At 43.9% G+C, this 22,076-nt stretch overlaps 1 protein-coding gene across 1 annotated transcript in view; it reads right to left on the minus strand.

Moving 5' to 3' along the window:
• The window catches only part of LOC138956334 (actin-2-like), a 3,673-nt gene extending 49 nt beyond the window's left edge, over positions 1–3,624 (minus strand). Inside the window, exons 1-2 of the mRNA XM_070327719.1 lie at positions 3,265–3,624; positions 1–2,180 (exon numbers count right to left, since the gene is read on the minus strand). The exon at positions 1–2,180 is cut by the window's left edge and continues 49 nt beyond it. Of these exons, the coding sequence (XP_070183820.1) occupies positions 1,146–2,180; positions 3,265–3,390 (1,161 nt within the window). The 5' untranslated portion in view covers positions 3,391–3,624 and the 3' untranslated portion in view covers positions 1–1,145. The remainder of the gene's footprint in view (positions 2,181–3,264) is intronic.
• Positions 3,625–22,076: the final 18,452 nt, after the last annotated feature.

A 22,076-nucleotide genomic window follows, 5' to 3' on the forward strand; every position in this document is an offset into this window, starting at 1 on the left:
TATGTGAATGCTTCAACAGATTTGAGGCGATGAATATGATCATGTACGGAGGAAAGACGGTTCCGTAAAACCTTAGTGTTTCCTTTTATGGTCTTTTGCATTGACAAGCTCTTTCTCGTCTATTTCATGTATGTTTGCGCACAGCCGTAAAACATAAAACATCCGAAGAAATCTAAAAACAATTTGTCAATTAAAAATCGATTTTTTTTCATTTTGTTCTGCTTATGCGTTTTGTAGCCAACGTAATGGGGGTAATGGGCCTTGTTTCCGGGTTCCTGTCTTGCTGTGACACAGTGGTGTGTTTTTTTTAACAGAAACCCAAATGCAAAAACAAATAGACTGCCAACGTTTCAAAATTCAGAACCAAAACGTAAAACATTTTATGTTATTGGAACGTTTAATTATGACAAAACAAAAGTATAACTGTAACGTTTTGCTTTGTCATAAATAAACGTTCCAATTACAGACCTCTCGTTGTACACGAGTAATGTCGTCAGCTGTGCAAGACTGTTTTATCAACTCTAGGATACTGTTGAGCAAAATAGAAATGCTGCAGGCGCACACAAATAACGATTAAAGCCGATAAATGCACCAGACGATACAAAACTTTTTTTTTACTTTCAACAACTTTATCAATTTTACCTGACAGACGACGCTCAGCGCCGCCTTGCGGTGGAATTTCGGGAACTTAAAAATATAAAGTGGTTAATTTACAAAAGAAGGCAACGCTGAAAGCGGTTGTCTCACTCATTTTGTCCGTGTTATTTATTGGACGTATACCAAATCGGTTAACATCATTTGCTAGTTATTTTTACCTTCAGAACACTGTCTTGTAAGAGACATTGTTTTAGCTGAAGGTAAGAAACTGCTGGAAGAAGTCCCAATCGTTGTTTTCTATTAGAACTAAAAACTTCACTTCCGGCGGCAGCTTCGTGTTGCCTCCGTTCGTTATCCGCCCGATATTAATCAGGCGGATAATATCTTTGGTTGTTGAAAACGATGAAAAAGAAACAACAGCTTTGTTAAACGTTCCAACTACATACCTCTCTTTGTACACGAGTAATGTCGTCAACTGTGCAGGACTGTTTTATCAGCTCTAGTATACTGTTGACAAATTGTGAATTAACCCTGAAAAGCACATTATTTTATACAGGACTTCTCGGCAACGCAGAAAGTCCTACATCCTCATACACAGCCTTAGTCAAGCTCATACCCACGAACGTGGAGAGACTTCCAAGAATGGACCCCCCGATCCACACAAAGTCCGCTCTGTCTTTGGACTCCGTAACGCGCACTGTCCTCTTTACTTCAGGGGCAAGGCTTCTGATCTCGCTCATCATTCTCTGTGCAATCCCTGGAAAGAGAGTGTTACCACCGCTCAGGATGATATAGGCGAACAGGTTTCTGCGAGTGTCTATCGGTGACTTCATGATGGACGAGTATATCGCTTCGTGGAGTCCTGGACAGTCCTTGCCTAAAAGCCATGGACGGAATAAGGCTTCAGGACACTGGAATCGTTCGTCGCGAATGGTCACCTCTTGGCCGTCGGGGAGGTGGTACACCCTTTCCCCAAACGAAGAAGAAACAGGTTCTAGGGATGGAGCGGATGTTCTGGAGGACAGAACCTCTTTGTCAAAATCTGCAGCCACGTAGCAGTGCGTTTCTTTCATGTCTCTCAATGCCTCGCGATCAGCAGAAGTGTTGAAGCGATACCCACGAAGCGTCAACAGCTGCATCATGTGTTCAGTCAGGTCTTTGCCCGCGAGATCTAGTCTCATAGCCGCCTCAGAAATGACGCAGCTTTCGAAGATGGGCAGTATCTGGGTCAACCCTTCTCCGGACACCACAACGGTCCCAGTGCCAGTCCCTTTCCCGTGCAACGCCAGCACTGGTTGTATCTCCACGAAGAACTCAGGAGTCTGAAAGGTCTCAAACATGACCTCGCAAAGTTTCTCGCGATGGTTTCTAGGATTGAGCATGGGCTCTGACAATAGCACGTGTGACTCTTTGGGGTCTCTGCGTAGCTCGTTGAAGAAGACATGATGCCAGATCTTCTCCATGTCGTCCCAGTCGGTGATGATGCCGCGGTCCATGGGGTAGTTAAGGTCCAGGATGCCTCGCCTTTCCTGGGCGTCCTTGCCGACATAGCTGTCGTTCTGGGCCATTCCCAGCATCACACCCTGAGGGAGGAAAAGGAGAATATCAACGTGAGAGTATGAACGATCAAGCAGAACGTTGGTTCAAGAAAGATAACATTTCATGAAACAGATATAATAAAAAGTAACTCTTTTTTTGTGTGGGAAAAAAGTTATCACTGATTATTCGAGAGATGTTTCTGTACGTTTGGTAAGCGACATATTGTTGGTCTTTGTAATCGAGACACAAGGCATCGCTTGCTTTTGTTTCTTACAGCTTAAACGTGAAATGCTAGAATCTATTTAATAGGGACACACACACACACACACACACACACACACACACACACACACACACACACACACACACACACACGCACAGACACACATCATGTGTGGAAAAATCAGTCCACTTTTAATGTCAAAATGTTAAAATATGTTATATGTCAAAAATTGGAACTCCAATATATACAATTCTGGAAATGTCAAATAAGAAGTTCACCAAAGTTAAATTTTTATAAAAAAATAGTAACAAATTATAAAACGGAACCATATCTGTTATGCATAAAACAAAGAAAATATAAACAATCGTTGTGTAAACTAAGAATAAGTGCCCACGACCTGAAAATTGAAACTGGTAGATACAGCAATACACCAAGGGAAAATAGATTATGTGAAACATGTGGAGTAATAGAAGATGAAATACATTTTCTAGATAACTGCATAGAAAACAACCAATTACGAAAATCTTTCATGAGTGAAATTAATCGACCTATATATTCATATGATGTACCAAGTCAACTTTTGCAAGTAGACAAAGTACAAACTAAATTGGGAGAATTTGTATATAATTGCTTCCCAAAAAAAGAAACAATGTAATCATTTGGTTATTTATCTTCCCGTGTCTTATAAACACTACGTTTCATGACAATAAAGTTTATTCGTATTATTCGTATATTCGTATTCACACATACACACACACACACACACACACACACACACACACACACACACACACACACACACACACACACACACACACACACACACACACACACACACACAAACACTCGCACACCGCGCGCACGCACTCACACACACACACACACAATCATATTCTAAAGCTTACCTTATGTTTTGGATATCCTACAACAGAGGATAAGACGACAGAAGGACAATCATCACCAGCAAATCCTGCTCTGCACACACCTGAGCCGTTGTCAATGACAACCACAGGGTCTTCCTCGTCACTCATGGTGACGTATCACTGACTGTGACGTAGGGAGCGAAGATCACGCAAAAGATGACCGTGGGAGGGTTTCAGCAGCAGCTCCCGTCCACAATTCTTGGTTAAGTTAATTGAAAGAGTTTTCAAAGCAGCGCTTTTCAACTTGAACTGCCTCGAGACGTCAACTCGAAAGCACCTTCTACCCGACGTCAATAACTGTACACACCGAGTACAGTTTGAAGAATCATACACTGCATTCTAATTTTATAGGCTCCAAGCCAGCTAGGCCTACCGTGCACCCCCCTCAGGATCCAGCTTCATTAGGCTAGAGATATTCATTGGGGTCTACTGAACACGTTTTAACAAGTTCGCCACGAAAAAACTCATTCCCACTACTACTTATGCCCCTTTGTTTAAGGGTACCCCCTCGAACGCTAAATTTATCTGTGCAATCACAACAATGCACAGCTGCAATGAATGAACAGAGAACCACTTTTTTTAAATCAAAACAGTTACGTTGATCATTAATCTTGTACAAAATACCAGTTACAGTGTTCAATGTTTGATAGGTTGGCTGTAGTGATGCTTGATAGGCGCGAACCGTCATTTTCACAGTGCGCAAAGCTTGTCAACTTTGATGAGTAAAAGGTTTCAACAAATTTGGGTTTTCTGTTTCATTTTTTAGAAACTACAATGCCTTTGAATAATTTCAAGCCCCATTTGGAATTCCTGAGAGGATTTGTTGCGACACCAGATGAGATATTTCTCCCCTACCCCCTAAACGTGAAATTTTAGGAAAATGTCAAAAAACATTTTTCATCAAATATTCATGATACCTTCTCACTGTTTTCCAATCAAATAACAAAAGTAATCACATTGGCGACTAAAATAGTTCCTTTGTTCATCTTTTAATAGAATTACAACATTATTATAATCTTCTCAAGACTGACATGTAAAACATAAAACAAAATGTTCAGATATAGACATCTATTCTAACTGTCCCTTACATATAATGCTCTTGCTTCTTAGTTTCCATGATTAAAGGTAGATTAAAGCCATATGTACTCGATGACTATACACGCTAATTGCTTTACCAACAGCTGGAGACAGACTAAATTAAGTTCCCTGCAAAATATTGTGGTCTAGGACCCCTTAAATGTTGAGATATTTGAATTTTCATTTTGATCTGGATCGTCCTATTTATAGATTTGGCAACACATGTAACGTTGATGCAAGGGAGCTAACACCGCGGCTTTGTTGACATCCTCAATTTTTCAGAGGCTAGAACAAGCTGTAATGCATTATGGTCCGCGCATGGTGACATATCGTCATTATTAACAGCTATTGTGTTTTCAGCGTAGCAATAGGGCCCGATATTTAGACGAGACAAGTATAATGCCGACGAGTCGAAGACGAGTCGCATTATACTTGTTCGAGTCTAAATATCGGATCCTATTGCTACGCTGAAAACACAATAGCGATTATATAGCTGTTATGACCTTGATTTGTTGTTCCAAACTTACAAAATGACAGTTTTTGCGTCGATGCGTTGATCTCAGGTTTTGATAGCAGACAAACTTCTTACGCGCATCATGTTCGCGCAGACATGCACACCGCTACACGCTTTCTGACTTTGGAAGAAAAACTGACTCCAAGTGCATTCGACTTCACAACACAGTTGTTGAAACAGCTTTTTAAGTTGTCAGTGTATGCTGTTGTCAATAGAAACATCGCCGTGGTACAGATGGGTAAACCGGAATCATGCGTCGGCCATTTTTCTCAATATGCTTTTGGATATTGAGTAAAATGGCCGACTTCCGCCGCATTATGCTTTGATGATCGGAAGAGACCATCCAATCACAGCCCCCGAATTCCCCCACGTGTCCATCAGAATAGCTATATATGGTCTTATGGTGCGTTTGACATCGATTGTGGGCAAACTACACTTTGTAAACACGGGAGTGCGTTAGTATGCCTTTAACATAAGAAAGACAATCTAAGAACTAATGTTTCTTTATGTAAGTGCAGAATGTTTGCTCATAAATGCAAATGTCATGAATCAATTTCAGCTTTATAGAAATAACATAAAAAAGTCATTGCAAAGAACTATGTCAACTTTTTCTTTCAAACACACACACACACACACACACACACACACACACACACACACACACACACACACACACACAAACACAATCAATCTTAGACTGTTTTTGGAGCAAGAAAGTCAAGTTCACAGGACAAGTTAGTCCGATTCAAAGTCAGATTCAGATTCAAGTGAATCGTCCAGTCCATTAAGGAACAGTGGTGCCTTCTCCCCCCTCTCTCCTTCCTCGTTGACCTCATTTAGCAGGCTATCAATAACTGTCAGTGAGAGAACCAACTCTTCATTTTCTTCAGTCCACATAGGCTCAAGGATTCCATTCTAACTGTCCCTTACATATAATGCTCTTGCTTCATAGTTTCCATATTACAGATAGATTAACACAAGAAAGACAATCAAAGAAATAATGTTTCTTCATTGTAAGTGCAGAATGTTTGCTCATAAATGCACATTTCTTATGAATCAATTTCAGCTTTATAGAAATGTAGTGGAGGAGTGGAAGGGTAGTAGTAGTAGACACACGAAGCCCAAGTCCAAGCGTCTTGTTTCAACTTTTTATTCAAGAAAACAATGCAAGGAAACGTAGAGGCCGAAAGCGAAACCCGTAGACAGCAAAGCAAGTGTAGTGTCGTGTTCAGCTGCTAGGAGCGAATGCATACTCATGCCGGTGTCCGGCCTATACTTATAGCCCCGGCGCGGACTGCACAGAAAGCACCGTCCGCCGAGAATAAAAATCGCCTGAATACGGCCAGAAACACGGAATCTGTGTTTCTTACACTTGCTTTACCCTACGTTATTTAAACAAATACATAACCAATCATAACAAACAATACATCAAATTAAAGCTACGACCTTTAGCTTTCCATTGCAATAGATCACATTTCGTAAAAACTTATATTTATTTAGTGAAGGCACTGAACCAACTTCAGTGCGGAAAATTACAAAACTCTCGAAACTGGAATAATGGACAAACTCATAAATCATACAGATAAAAAGAAGAACTCTAGACAAACATCATGATATGCGTTACTTGGGGGAAAATTATACATTGACTTAGTACGAAGCGGTAAAGTCCGAAAGTAAATGGAATCGGCTAAATTCCTGCGCGAGTACCTGTCTGCATAAATTAGCAATCTTTGCAGAGGAACCAAGCATCACTCATTACAACCAAATCCTTATAAACAAACTAAAATCATATGCAACATAGGTACGGGATATGTAATAGTGATACAAAAATGACAAAACAATGATTGAAAAGACAAAGATGAGTTTGTGAGAATCAATTTCTCTCAACGATACATGAAAACCGGTCAAGGTCAGAGTGACGCTTTGGTCAGTTCGAAGCATTATCGTAAATAACACAATAATATGCAGCCATCCAGCCTAATCAGTGACTTCTATGCAAACCTAAATATAATTAGGACCGTATCAAAGATAAAAGGGACTTTGAAAGATAGAAGTTAGGTAGATATATAAAGAAAGGTATTGTATTAGAATTTGCGCCGGCAAGGTGCGCGCGCATCATCGTATCGTCTGCTATGGGATGGGTTATCCCGTTTGTACTGTACACAAGGCTGTTTCGCTATGCGATGATTAGAGTGTTTAGGGTAGCGAAGTGCACTTTGCTACAGAAATAACATGAACAAGTCATTGCACAGAATTTCAAAGAACAGTGGTGCCTCTTCATCCTTCTCTCCTTACTTGTGAACCTCATTGAGCAGGCTATCAATAATTGTCTGTGAGGGAACCAACTCTTCATTTTCTTCAGTCCAAAGAGGCTCAAGGATTCCATTGTTCAGCATCCTTCCATGACCATGAGTGGGGTTGGGAACCTGTGGGAGTGGCAGGTGAGCGCGCTTCCAGGTGGCTGTCTGGTAGTTGGCCCTTCTTGCATGTTATTTGAGGCTTTTGTGGCAATGTGATTTCTCCTAGCCGGCCAGCATAATGCAAGAGAATGAAGAACACGTCGCTCTCTGGGCTCTTTATTTGATCGTCTTTTGATCAACAAATGAGGGTATGACAGTGCCGCCTCAACTTTCACAAAAAGCCGGATATTGTTTTGAGTGGAAACCAGTGATGCCCCCCCAGCTGAGTCAAGCTGCTTCTGCGGAAATGTGGCGAGGTCAATGTTCAGATCCGCTCGAATGTCTCCACCTGTCACGATCGGGTGACAGAGACCAAGAAAGTGTCACTCAGTGGAGTGCCTGTTCTTGGTCGGTTATGATAGAAAGCGCCTGTGCGTGATATTGGACACAGCAGAGTTTGCTGACAGTGCTCTACGAGCACGGATGTTTTGAAACGCACGAGCTTCACAGTGCGGGTTTCTGCTGTCATAGAGCTGACAGGTTTTTCGCTGACAGCGCACACGGGATTTTCAGGGATTGAGTTTCTCGTCTCTTTTTCTGCTTGGGGAGGCAAAATTGTGTATAGCTGGACTGGTTTGGTGACAAGGTCAGTCACGTGTATTTGGCTAGGTGGTCTGTCAGAGACTCAAGGACGGCGCACTTGACACCCAGCGGCAGAAGGGGAAGGATCTAATACACAGTTTCTAGAGTATGATGGTTTTTCACCGAGTATTGTATTCGGCACTCTAGGGGAGCTTCCACCGGTTATTTCCTTCACACTGCCACATATTTTGCTGAGGACAAGTCGTCAACATTCCTTCGTCGGCGATGGTTTTCGCATAAGGATTCGACAAGGGGTTCTGGAGGTTTTTGGTCACTGTTGACGAACAGAGGCTGTTCCAGGGAGGAGGCGGACTTTGCTTCCATTGAGAGTTACAATCATAGGCTTTTGAGGTAATAAATCATTATTTAACGCTGTTGATGAGTCTGTGTTGTGGAATGAAATACTCTCTGTTGTTCTTTCCAGGTTAGCGCATAATTTACTCTCTGTGACGCTAAAATACTAATCTGTATATGGTTTTTGCAGATAGGGAGAGAAGGACGGAAAATGGCTGTTTTGTTGTTGTAAAAAGTCAGTTTTGTGCAGGCCCACGTGCTCGATGAGATATTTAAAGATGACATGTTTTAAGGTGGTGGGTGAGGGGTAGCTGACATGTTTAGTGCACCGATGCTTTCTGTTTGCAGCCTTCGTTCGTTCGATCCGATTCGTTCGTTACATTCCTGTAACATCTGCACGGCTGACTCTGGCGGGAACTGTTGCACGTTGAAGCTACGCTAACCAGGAGACCGGCTAACCAGGAGACCGGCTAACCAGCGGACCGGCTAACCAGCGAACCGGCTAACCAGCGGACCGACTAACCAGCATACCGGCTAAGCAGCAGCAGCAGAGATAAAGCTAAGTGCACCATGTCGTACGCACCCCGTTGACCACCGTTGTCTTTTCGTATCTATGATTTCATTGGAGTAGTGACAACGTGGGGTGTGAGACACCTGCACGAACTAGAGCTTTTCGAACAGAACATTCTCATTTAACTATATTTACACGGGTTCAGCGTGTTCCTATAATTTTCTACATACTACTGGCATTTTGTCAGTGAACACTGGTTTTTTACGTGTTGAGAACGTAAAAGGAACATATTTTGAGTGAAGGCTCGAGGGAGGTGGAGAGTTTATACATAAACAGGCGTCTGAAACTTATACTTTTGTTGACTCTATTTAATTGTATGCCTGCGAGAGTGGATCGTGGTGTGGTTAGTTAATTAGTAGTAATTAACCGGTTCATAATCACCTTGAGTGATATATTGAAACGTGACACATGGGGGCCAAGCCGGGATTTACTCAGTTAATTTCCAACTGATAAAGACCCACCAATTAAGGATAACTAAGAGCAGATAATCTCGTCAGTGCTCGACTTATTTTCTGCTTGGTGCTACCCTTTTTTGTATAGTTTTGATCATATACCACACCTTAAGCGATTCACATCTTGCAGGAAATGTAAATTGTAATTTGTGAGTTATTGTATGCGCTAACTGTGATTACTACCCTTTCCTTTGTTTGTGAATCTTTGTTGTTGTACGTTCAGAGTTTTCCGTTGCAGAGAGCTGAGCGGGGTTAGCGGATTTGTTATTCGTTTTACTCAGTTTTCTCTACATTGTTGTTTCGCATTCTGTAACAGGTTACATTTCTACCGTCTTGTTTTACTTGGATTTTTCTCCATATTTTGACTTTGTTGGAATTTTGGGGGGGAAGGGTCCGAGGACTTCTGTCCTAACCAAGGCTGTGGGAGACACTCTGTTTCACCGCAAAAAGCAGCCGTTAAAGTAGGCCACGGCTGTGGGAAACACTTTGTTTCACCGCAAAAAGCAGCCATAAAGTAGGCTACGCGATTTGTTCTACACCGTTTGGATTTTTCTTCTGCATTTTCTGGTTGCTGGATTTTTGTATCCATCGCTTTCATCACCGCGTATTCTAGCTATAGCTGCGTTAGACTTACTTTTGTGATAAAGCTTTGCTAAACTAACCATGGCTACAGGGGGATCTCCTACGAAGAGATTAACTTTTGAGACTCCTGGTAGCGAGGAACAGACAGAGCGAGACGCACGCGTTAGAGCGCGTAGTTTGCTTAAGCGCAAGGAGTTAGAACGTAAGGAAGACATAGAGCGACAGACGAGGAAAGAAGAGCTTGACAGACAAGAACGACAGGCCGAACGTGAGAGACAGGAACGACAAGACGAACGTGACAGACAAGAACGGAAAGAGAAAGATGAACGAGACAGACAAGAAAGGGAACGACAGGCCGAACGACAGGCCGAACGTGACCGACAGGAAAAGAAAGACGAACTTGAGAGACAAGAACGACAGGCCGAACGTGACCGACAGGAAAAGAAAGACGAACTTGAGAGACAAGAACGACAGGCCGAACGTGACAGACAGGAACGGAAAGAGAAAGAGCAGGCGGATCGCGATCTCCAGCTAGAACTAGCTAAGCTACAGGCAGAGAAGGGTACGCTTACTCAGGCTAGCGCGCCGACGTTTGTTGCCGACCGTACGAGACTGCCGACGTTCGACGATGACAAGGACGAGCTCGACGACTTTTTACGCCGGTTTGAGCGCATTGCATCGGACCAGAAGTGGGAAGAGGCCACGTGGGCTAGCCGCCTTAGCACCTGCTTGAAAGGACGCGCATTGCAGCTCTACAACGCTTTGGAGGACGACGAGGCGAGAGACTATCAGGCACTTAAGAAGGCGTTACTCCAGCGCTTTAACCTGACTGCTGAAGCCTACAGACGACGTCTGCGTAACAGCAAGAGACTGAGCGGCGAGCTGAGTCATCAGTTTGTGGCACGCCTTAACCTCTACCTGCGGCGCTGGGTGGAGATGGCCGAAAAGGACTGGACCGTCAACGACCTTGCCGACCTCATAGTCATGGAACAACTGATGTCCAGCCTGCGACCTGAGGTGGTGACCTTCGTGCAGGAGCACCAGCCAAAGACTACTCAGGAGGCAGCCGACTGGATCAGAGTGCACGAGGACGCCCAGGCGATCTCCGGAAAATCTTCAGGCTCACGGCCGGGAAAATCGGGAAATTCGGGTTCTTCAGGACCCAAGGACGGGAAGGACGATCAGGGACACAAAGGATCAAGTTCCAGAACTGACATCCAGTGTTACTACTGCAACAAGCGGGGCCACGTGAAGAAGGACTGCCACAAGAGACAGGCTGACCAGAAGGGCGTTCACTTCGTTGGCAGCGAGGAGTTAAGGGACGTCACGAGCTCATGCACCATTCCACAACTCTGCGTTCCGTGCTCCAGGAAACATTTCCAGCCCCACTGCAACGTCTACGTTAACGGAGTGAAGGGCGAAGGTCTGCGGGACACAGGGGCAGACATGATAGTGGTTCGGGCGAGTCTAGTACCAGCTATGGCCTACACAGGAGACAGCATCAGGGTGAGAATGGCCGAGGCATCTCACGCGTACGACTTGAACACGGCAGTGATCAAGGTCGTAACCCCGTTGTTCACGGGGACCATTGTGGCCGTCGTCATGGACGATCCTCCATGCGACCTGCTCATTGGAAACCGGGTTCAGTTTGTGGACGGCGTCACCAGGGAGGTTCCCGTTTATCGGTCTCCCGACGTCATTTCAGTGCTCACGCGGGCACAGGCGGAGCGAGAGGACAAACCTCTCAAACCCCTACCTGCTGCACGAGCTGCCCTGGGGAACGTGACCCCCGCGCTTCTCGCGAAGGCTCAGGATTCTGACCCGACCTTAGCTACTCCTCGGGAGCACGCGAAGTCGGGGAAGGTGAAGCTGAGCGGGAAGCATGGGAGGTCAAGGTTCCTCAGGGACAAGAAGTTGCTCTACCGTGAGTTCAGCAACCAAGAAGGTACATTCAAACAGGTTGTCGTGCCTCGCGAGTTTCGCGAGGGTGTCATGGCAACGGCACACGACTCGATTCTGGGAGGTCATCTTGGTACCAAGAAGACCACGGATCGTGTCTGGCGCCACTTTTACTGGCCAGGCATCTGCACGGATGTCCGACGTTTCTGTGCGTCCTGCGATAAGTGCCAGAAGGTGGTTGCCAAAGGAAGGGTGAGGAAGGTCCCCTTAGAGAAGATGCCGCTCATCGACGAACCCTTTCGTCGGGTGGCAGTGGACATCATCGGGCCCATCTTGCCTGCGTCTGAGGACGGAAACAGATACATTTTGACCATGGTGGACTACGCTACTCGATACCCAGAGGCGATCCCTCTGAAATCGATTGAAGCCACGCGAGTAGCTGAGGCTCTGGTTACTATGTGGTCCCGGCTGGGAATTCCATCAGAGGTACTCACCGACAGAGGCACGCAGTTCACGGGAGGAGTGATGGCGGAGGCAGCACGACTGCTATCACTGGAGCAGCACTTCACCACTCCTTACCATGCTCAGTGCAACGGACTGGTGGAAAGGTTCAATGGCACCTTGAAGACCATGCTGAGGAAACTAGCTCAGGAGAAACCACGCACGTGGGACAGGTACATCCCAGCATTGCTTTTTGCATACCGCGAGGTTCCTCAGGAGAGCTTGGGCTTTTCCCCATTTGAGTTGTTGTACGGCAGACAGGTACGCGGTCCCATGGCTATCCTGCGTCAGGCTTGGACGGACGAAGAAGCTGACGAGGAGGTGCAGACGACAGCGACCTACATTGTAGAACTCAGGAACAGGATTGAAGAGACCTGCAAACTGGCTCAAGAGAACCTGGGGAGAGCAGCACAGCGTTACGCGCGAGGATTCGACCGCAAGGCACGGCCGCGCAGCTTCAAGATTGGAGAACGGGTGTTGCTACTTCTACCTGTCAAACACAACAAGCTACAACTGCAGTGGCAAGGACCTTTTGAGGTGACAGCGAGGGTGGGCCAGAACGACTACAGGATCATGATGCACGGGAAAGCACGCCTGTACCATGCCAACCTGCTGCGCGCCTACATAGAGAGGACAGCCTACGGGGAGAAGAACAAAGACCAGAAGAACAAAGACAAGAAGACAGAGAAGGTTGCAGTCATCAGGGGTGAAACGAGGGGTTGCTCGTTCTTGAGGACGACCTTTCTGTCTGGAAACAGACCATCAACCTCTGCAATATCTTCAGGTTGCAAGGTTGGCAAACGCCAGACTTATGCGCTGGGCGTTGATCCTCCAACCGTACCAATTCACGGTACGCGTCATTCCAATGTTGGAGCTGACTTTCTCTCTCGGGCTGTAGAGGAGAACATGACTGTGAGCGAAACCGAGGTTTCGTCTTGAAGAGGGGAGGTGTGTCACGATCGGGTGACAGAGACCAAGAAAGTGTCACTCAGTGGAGTGCCTGTTCTTGGTCGGTTATGATAGAAAGCGCCTGTGCGTGATATTGGACACAGCAGAGTTTGCTGACAGTGCTCTACGAGCACGGATGTTTTGAAACGCACGAGCTTCACAGTGCGGGTTTCTGCTGTCATAGAGCTGACAGGTTTTTCGCTGACAGCGCACACGGGATTTTCAGGGATTGAGTTTCTCGTCTCTTTTTCTGCTTGGGGAGGCAAAATTGTGTATAGCTGGACTGGTTTGGTGACAAGGTCAGTCACGTGTATTTGGCTAGGTGGTCTGTCAGAGACTCAAGGACGGCGCACTTGACACCCAGCGGCAGAAGGGGAAGGATCTAATACACAGTTTCTAGAGTATGATGGTTTTTCACCGAGTATTGTATTCGGCACTCTAGGGGAGCTTCCACCGGTTATTTCCTTCACACTGCCACATATTTTGCTGAGGACAAGTCGTCAACATTCCTTCGTCGGCGATGGTTTTCGCATAAGGATTCGACAAGGGGTTCTGGAGGTTTTTGGTCACTGTTGACGAACAGAGGCTGTTCCAGGGAGGAGGCGGACTTTGCTTCCATTGAGAGTTACAATCATAGGCTTTTGAGGTAATAAATCATTATTTAACGCTGTTGATGAGTCTGTGTTGTGGAATGAAATACTCTCTGTTGTTCTTTCCAGGTTAGCGCATAATTTACTCTCTGTGACGCTAAAATACTAATCTGTATATGGTTTTTGCAGATAGGGAGAGAAGGACGGAAAATGGCTGTTTTGTTGTTGTAAAAAGTCAGTTTTGTGCAGGCCCACGTGCTCGATGAGATATTTAAAGATGACATGTTTTAAGGTGGTGGGTGAGGGGTAGCTGACATGTTTAGTGCACCGATGCTTTCTGTTTGCAGCCTTCGTTCGTTCGATCCGATTCGTTCGTTACATTCCTGTAACATCTGCACGGCTGACTCTGGCGGGAACTGTTGCACGTTGAAGCTACGCTAACCAGGAGACCGGCTAACCAGGAGACCGGCTAACCAGCGGACCGGCTAACCAGCGAACCGGCTAACCAGCGGACCGACTAACCAGCATACCGGCTAAGCAGCAGCAGCAGAGATAAAGCTAAGTGCACCATGTCGTACGCACCCCGTTGACCACCGTTGTCTTTTCGTATCTATGATTTCATTGGAGTAGTGACAACGTGGGGTGTGAGACACCTGCACGAACTAGAGCTTTTCGAACAGAACATTCTCATTTAACTATATTTACACGGGTTCAGCGTGTTCCTATAATTTTCTACATACTACTGGCATTTTGTCAGTGAACACTGGTTTTTTACGTGTTGAGAACGTAAAAGGAACATATTTTGAGTGAAGGCTCGAGGGAGGTGGAGAGTTTATACATAAACAGGCGTCTGAAACTTATACTTTTGTTGACTCTATTTAATTGTATGCCTGCGAGAGTGGATCGTGGTGTGGTTAGTTAATTAGTAGTAATTAACCGGTTCATAATCACCTTGAGTGATATATTGAAACGTGACACCACCCGAGTCACATTTCTCCACCACCATCTGGTGGCGTACTGCATCGACACTGTGACACCGTAGATTGAGCATTTGAACTACAGCACATCCAGCAGCTCTTTCTTCATCTCCCATGATTCACCCATTCTTCTGAACGTTTTCACAAACTTGGGTTTCTGCTGCAGGATTTTGACCGGATACCTTTCCATTTTCATAGAAGGCGCTGACTGAGTAACAGCCAGTAAAGGCGAAGAGAGAAAGCAAGACAGAACAGTGAGGTCGCGTTAGTTCTTCTGCAAGGGTAGCGATGTTGAGCATTTCCTATTTGCTTTGCCCGTGTCAAAGAACCATGTGATTTCTCCTTGCTGGCCAGCCTAATGCAAGAGAATGAAGAACACGTCGCTGTCTGGGCTCTTTATTTGATGGTCTTGTATCCTTTGTGAAGGCTCTGGTACCAACAAGTTTTCGACAGATCTGCTTGCAAGTCTTTGAGTTTTTGCAAAGACAACAGATTTCGTCTTGAGCAGAGATGAGGGGTTCTAGTGAGAAAAAAAATCTTTCTGGAGACAGCCTTCTTGTCAAATGACGAAAAGAAGTCGCAATTCATAAAATTTCTGTTGGAGGTTTGGAGCAGGGACGCCATGGCAGACAAATTCAAAAGAAGGAATGTTGTTCTGGTCAGCTGACGTCATCTGGTGGCATCAAGACAAAAAGGGAACTACTAAATGATCTGACATCCAGCCAAGAAAAAACGGACTCAAGAATCATCGTGTACTGTCAGTATGGCCTTCAAAAAGGCTACCAGACTATCAAAGTAAAGAGCCCAGACAGCGACGTGTTCTTCATTCTCTTGCATTATGCTGGCCAGCAAGGAGAAATCACATTGCTCTTTGACACGGGCAAAGCAAATAGGAAACGTTTGCTCATTATTGCTGCCCTTGCAGAAGAACTCACGCGACCTCACTGTTCTGTCTTTCTTTCTCTTCGCCTTTACTGACTGTGACTCAGTCAGCGCCTTCTATGCTACTAGAGCCTCAAACAACATGCAAGAAGGGCCAACTACCAGACAGCCACATGGAAGCGCGCTCACCTGCCACTCCCACAGATTCCCAACCCCACTGATGGTCATGGAAGGATGCTGAACAATGGAATCCTTGAGCCTCTTTGGACTGAAGAAAATGAAGAGTTGGTTCTCTCACAGACAATTATTGATAGCCTGCTCACTGAGGTTCACGAGAATGGAGAGAAGGAGAAGGAGGCACCACTGTTCCTAAATGGACTGGACGATTCACTTGAATCTGAATCTGACTGTGAATCGGACGAACTTGTCCTGTGAACTTGACTTTCTTGCTCCAAAAACAGTCTATGATGTGTGTGTGTGTGTGTGTATGTGTGTGTGTGTGTGTGTGTGTGTGTGTGTGTGTGTGTGTGTGTGTGTGTGTGTGTGTGTGTGTGTGTGTGTGTGCGTGCGTGCGTGCGTGCGTGCGTGTGGGTGGGTTTTTTTAAAGAAAAGTTGACAGATATCTTTGCAATGACTTTTTCATGTTATTACTATAAAGCTGAAATTGATTCATAAGACATTTGCATTTATGAGCAAACATTCTGCACTTACATGAAGAACCATTAGTTCTTAGATTGTTTTTCTTATGTTAATCTACCTTGAATATAGAAACTATGAAACAAGAGCACTATATTTAAGCGACAGTTAGAATAGATGTCTATATCTGAACATTTTGTTTTATGTTTTACATGTCAGTCTTGAGAAGATTATAATAATGTTGTAATTCTATTAAAAGATGAACAAAGGAACTATTTTAGTCGCCAATGTGATTACTTTTGTTATTTGATTGGAAAACAGTGAGAAGTTATAATGAATATTTGATAAAAAATGTTTTTTGACATTTTCCTAAAATTTCTCGTTTATCAATCAATCAATCAATGACGCTTATATCGCGCATATTCCGTGGGTACAGTTCTAGGCGCTCTGCAGTGATGCCGTGTGAGATGAAATTTTATACGGCCAGTAGATTGCAGCCATTTCGGCGCATATTTACCTTTCACGGCCTATTATTCCAAGTCACACGGGTATATGTAGACAATTATTAACTGTGCCTAAGCAATTTTGCCAGGAAAGACCCTTTTGTCAATCGTGGGATCTTTAACGTGCACACCCAATGTAGTGTACACGGGGGGAGGGTTCGGACACCGAAGAGAGTCTGCACACAAAGTTGACTCTGAAATAAATTTCCGCCGAACCTGGGATCGAACTCACGCTGACAGCGGCCAACTGAATACAAATCCAGCGCGCTACCAACTGAGCTATATCCCCGCCCCGTTTAGGGGGTAGGGGAGAAATATCTCATCTGGTGTCGCAACAAATCCTCTCAGGAATTCCAAATGGGGCTTGAAATTATCCAAAGGCATTGTAGTTTCTAAAAAATGAAACAGAAAACCCAAATTTGTTGAAACCTTTTACTCATCAAAGTTGACAAGCTTTGCGCACTGTGAAAATGACGGTTCGCGACTATCAAGCATCACTACAGCCAACCTATCAAACATTGAACACTGTAATAGGTATTTTGTACAAGATTAATGATCAACTTAACTGTTTTGATTTCAAAAAAGTGGTTCTCTGTTCATTCATTGCAGCTGTGCATTGTTGTGATTGCACAGATAAATTTAGCGTTCGAGGGGGTACCCTTAAACAAAGGGGCATAAGTAGTAGTGGGAATGAGTTTTTTCGTGGCGAACTTGTTAAAACGTGTTCAGTAGACCCCAATGAATATCTCTAGCCTAATGAAGCTGGATCCTGAGGGGGGTGCACGGTAGGCCTAGCTGGCTTGGAGCCTATTACTGGGTTAGTGTTTTTGTCAACCAGTTCTGAAAATGTATGCGCTGTATCCTTTGTCTTCGTTCATGTTCTACCCACACGTTCTGAAACCTTATCCGCTGTAATTGTTTTCTTCACACCGGTTCTATTTCTTTGATGAACACTTCATTGTTAACCGTGACGTGTCAGTACTGTCGCCAATGCGTCTCCCGCTTCACAATCTGCGGCGTGAAAAAATGTCATCTACAGAACACTGTCTTCTTGAGAAAAATCCCATTTTCATTATGCAGCAAGTTCTGACACTGTCTCAACATCGTTCAAGGACAGGACAATTAATATCAGCCGTTCTACTGCACATCTCAATGTATGCAGAAGTAAGAATTGTAAGACGACATGACTGTGTGACTTAGACATTCTTGGGGGAAAACGACGATGATAAGTGATAAAGAGGAAGGGGAGAGACGGGGTGGGCGTTGAGAAAGAGGGAGGGTAAAGAGCTGAAAGGAGAGTGAAAAACAGTGTGTGTGTGTGTGTGTGTGTGTGTGTGTGTGTGTGTGTGTGTGTGTGTGTGTGTGTGTGTGTGTGTGTGTGTGTCCACTTGACTGTCTGTTGCTGTGACAGGAGGAGCAAGGCACAGGGAGAAGGACAGAAAGAGAGAGAGAGAGAGAAAGAGAGAGAGAGAGAGAGAGAGAGAGAGAGAGAGAGAGAGAGAGAGACAGAGAGAGACAGAGACACAGACACAGAGAGAGAGAGAGAAACAGTCAAAACAAAAGTTTGACAAAAAATGATTACGCAGAAATAAAATGTCTCCCTCCTAACCCCACCACTTAAAATGAAATCGCAGCGTTCAGCCAGACAGTCTGAAAAGTTTGGCTCACTAAAATACATTCAAAATGACGCAGCACGTCAATTATCCAGGGACGGGTACAACTTTCACCGAGAGTTACGTGTATGATCATCATCCGGAAAATCACAATTACGTAACTCTTTAAAAGCCCCGACGTTCTCATTGACACTGTCTGATACTGCGTAGTAATGGCATTACCATATGTCCGGGGTTCCGACTACCCTCTAAAATGCTGGCACTTCAGCTATTATGTGATGATATTGATGTCTGTGGGGACAACCTTTCGGTTCGTTAGATCGTTAGTTGGTGTGTGCGTTTGTTTGTATGTCTCTCTCTCTCAACTGCAACTCTTATTGATCACATATATACTGATAATAAGAAGATTGTTTCTAATGTGTATCTGTCCAATTCCAGTATTAGCGATCATATGCCTATTTTTTGTTCGGTCTCTATGCGCTTGCCTAAATCAGGACCAAAAGGCCACACGACCATAGAATACAGAAGTTTTAGACATTTTGATGAGTCTGCATTTTTTCGTGATCTTAGTGAAGCTCCATTTCAGAGCGTTTTTGATTTCAGTCTTGCAGATGATGCTTTTGATCACTTGTATAGCATTTTAAGCACAATTATAGATAAGCACGTGCCCCTGCGTCAGCATAGAGTAAAACATGCCAGACTTCCGCCTTGGTTAACATCAGATATTATAGAGGCGATGGCTCTGAGAGATTATTTCAAGGAAAATAAGATGACAGACGAATATAAACAGCAGAGGAATGAGGTGTTAAACCGTGTGAGACAATCAAAAACTGGTTACTTTGATAAATTAATTTCCGATAAGAAAGATACTGCAACAATTTGGCGGGCAGTAAATGAAATCTTTGATAAATCTAGGAAAAGGTCAACTGCTAATCTAACAAAACTATCTGCGGAAGAATTTAATAATCATTTTATATCTTTAGCGGATAAATTGAAGGCTTCTGTGGCAGAAACAAATTCTCGGGATAGAGATGACTGTTTTGAAAAATTGGACGAATTCTGTCAGCGGAACAGAATAAACAATGAAGCGTTTATCATTCCTCCGATTGCAGTTCATGAGGTCGGAACATTTATTGAAAACCTGGAGAATAAAAAGTCCATGGGTCCTGATAAAATACCCGTGAAGTTATTGAAGCTTTCTCTACCGTATATTGTGGATTCGCTCACGTTTGTATATAACCTTAGTATTGAGCAGAACTTTTTTCCGTCTAAATTGAAAAGCGCCAAAGTCATACCCCTTCCCAAATGTAAAGATCTCTCAGACCCAAGTAATTTTAGACCCATTTCTTTACTGCCTGTTTTGTCAAAACCATTAGAAAGGCATGTGCACAAGCATCTTCTTGCTTACATGGAAGAACAAAATTTGTTCCATCAGTTTCAATCCGGTTTTCGGTCCAAGCATTCTTGCCACACAGCTCTTACGTCTCTCTGCGAAGCTTGGCTGTCAGCAATGAACAAGTCTGAAGTTACAGGAGCATTGTTTTTGGACTTTAAGAAAGCATTTGACTTAGTCGATCATTCCATATTGCTGAAAAAATTACACTATTATTTGAGAAACGATTCGGTCTGTGACTTCTTTAAATCGTATCTTGCTGACCGGACACAGTATGTCACTCTACAATGCCAGAATTCGTCTACTGCACTAGTAAGACATGGCGTCCCACAAGGGTCTATATTAGGACCTATTCTCTTTTGTATTTACGTTAATGATTTGCCTTTACATGTATCGGATGATAAAGTCAAATGCGAGTTTTTTGCAGACGATTCGTCTATCCATACCAGTAACACCTCGTTGGAATCAGTAAATTCTTCCCTGAAGAACACTTTGGACGAAGTTGCGAAATGGTGCACATCAAATGCCATGATACTGCACCCAGAAAAAACTAAAAGCATTGTTATTACCACAAGACAAAAGCATCAGCTAAGTCCTCTTAAATTACAACTGTCCTTAGGTACAACTCAAATACAGCAAGTTAAAGAACACCGCATACTTGGTGTAACTGTTGATGAAGAAATGAAATGGCAAACACACATAAACAACCTCTGCAAAGTGTTATCAAGGAATTTGTATTTGTTGTCAAAACTCAAACATTATGCGAAGTCTGAAACATTAAAAATGTTCGTTCATGCTCATATAATGCCTCATATTAATTTTGCTTCGACATTGTGGGATGGCTGCAGCGATGTTCACTTATTAAAACTCAATTCTTTGTACCGTCGTGCTGCAAAACTTATCCTGTATGAATCGCACATGTCTACAGAAATGAAGTTAAACATCCTTAATTTCCTTCCCCTAAAAACCCACCTTGCATACAATAAGGCTGTCTTTATGTATAAAGTAGTTCATGGTGATGTGCCCAGTTATGTGCAATCCTATTTTACACATGTTACGAAGAGGTATGGGTCTCAAAATTTACTTCCTCCAATTCCTCGTATAGATCTTTATAAATCCAGCTTAGCTTTTTCAGGATCATCTCTGTGGAATTCTTTGCCAATAGAAATCAAACGATCCGCATCATTAAAGGCCTTTAAAAGGCAGTTGCACTCACATTTGAGCACACTATAAACTGCCCCTGATGTCTAGTTTCCATTGTGTACTCGGATAATGTATGCAATGCTCTTAAGTGTTTTGTTTTTATGTTTATACTCGACCATTATTTTGTAATAAAGTTCTGAGTTCTGAGTTCTGAGTTCTCTCTCTCTCTCTCTCTCTCTCTCTCTCTCTCTCTCTCTCTCTCTCTCTCTCTCTCTCTCTCTCTCTCTCTCTCTAGTCTCTCTCTCTCTCTCAGAGGAAAAGATTTGAGAGAGGCGTACACACATAGGTGTACAAACACAGCGGAGAGGCAAACTCACACACACACACACACACACACACACACACACACACACACAAACATACACCCCTCCCACACAAACACACTAAATCGTTGCAGTCTTCAGTCCTAGGAATGTATAATTCATCGCCGGAAAACACACACATTTCAATCGCCAGATCAGTAACTACAAACATAACGGCTTACTTTGAGCACCTTAAACTTTCACCTTCACAGAACTGCTGCACATGAACTGGAATTGCATACACATAACGCATTCCTACTGCAGAGAAGAATCATCGCTTGTAAAAAGCAAACCCATTGTCACAAACACTGTCCACATCAATCGCGTCGTGTGTAACGCGTATGACAACACATGGTATGTGAAGCGTAGCGCGTATAGCTCTAGTTAAAGTTGCTGAAAGAGCCGTGTAGTTCAACACATTACGGCTACGTGTCACGAACATCGAAGCACACAGACAAAGTCTATGTGTCACTGAAGAACGAACGCCGCTTCACACAAATTTCAACCGAACACTGACGACAAAACTTTCTACAACGAACAAAAGCGCATGAGTAACTACAAGAGAAATTTATAGTAAGAGCTTTATCACTTTGTTTTTCTTCTTGACCGAGCTTCGAGAGTAGCAAGCCCCTTATAAGGTCAAATGTGCGCAAAACGCGAAAAGAACACAAGTACAGGCGCCATAGCTGTTATCTCCAAAAGTATATGAAGAAGCTGCTATAATTTTCTAGAGTTAGAACATGGAGTGCCTGTTGTACAAAAACAGAACACAGGTGCCCGACATAATGTTTTTTTGTTTTTACATTTAGTCAAGTT

Source organism: Littorina saxatilis, unplaced genomic scaffold (genome assembly GCF_037325665.1).
Source record: "Littorina saxatilis isolate snail1 unplaced genomic scaffold, US_GU_Lsax_2.0 scaffold_1141, whole genome shotgun sequence".
Taxonomy (NCBI): domain Eukaryota; kingdom Metazoa; phylum Mollusca; class Gastropoda; order Littorinimorpha; family Littorinidae; genus Littorina; species Littorina saxatilis.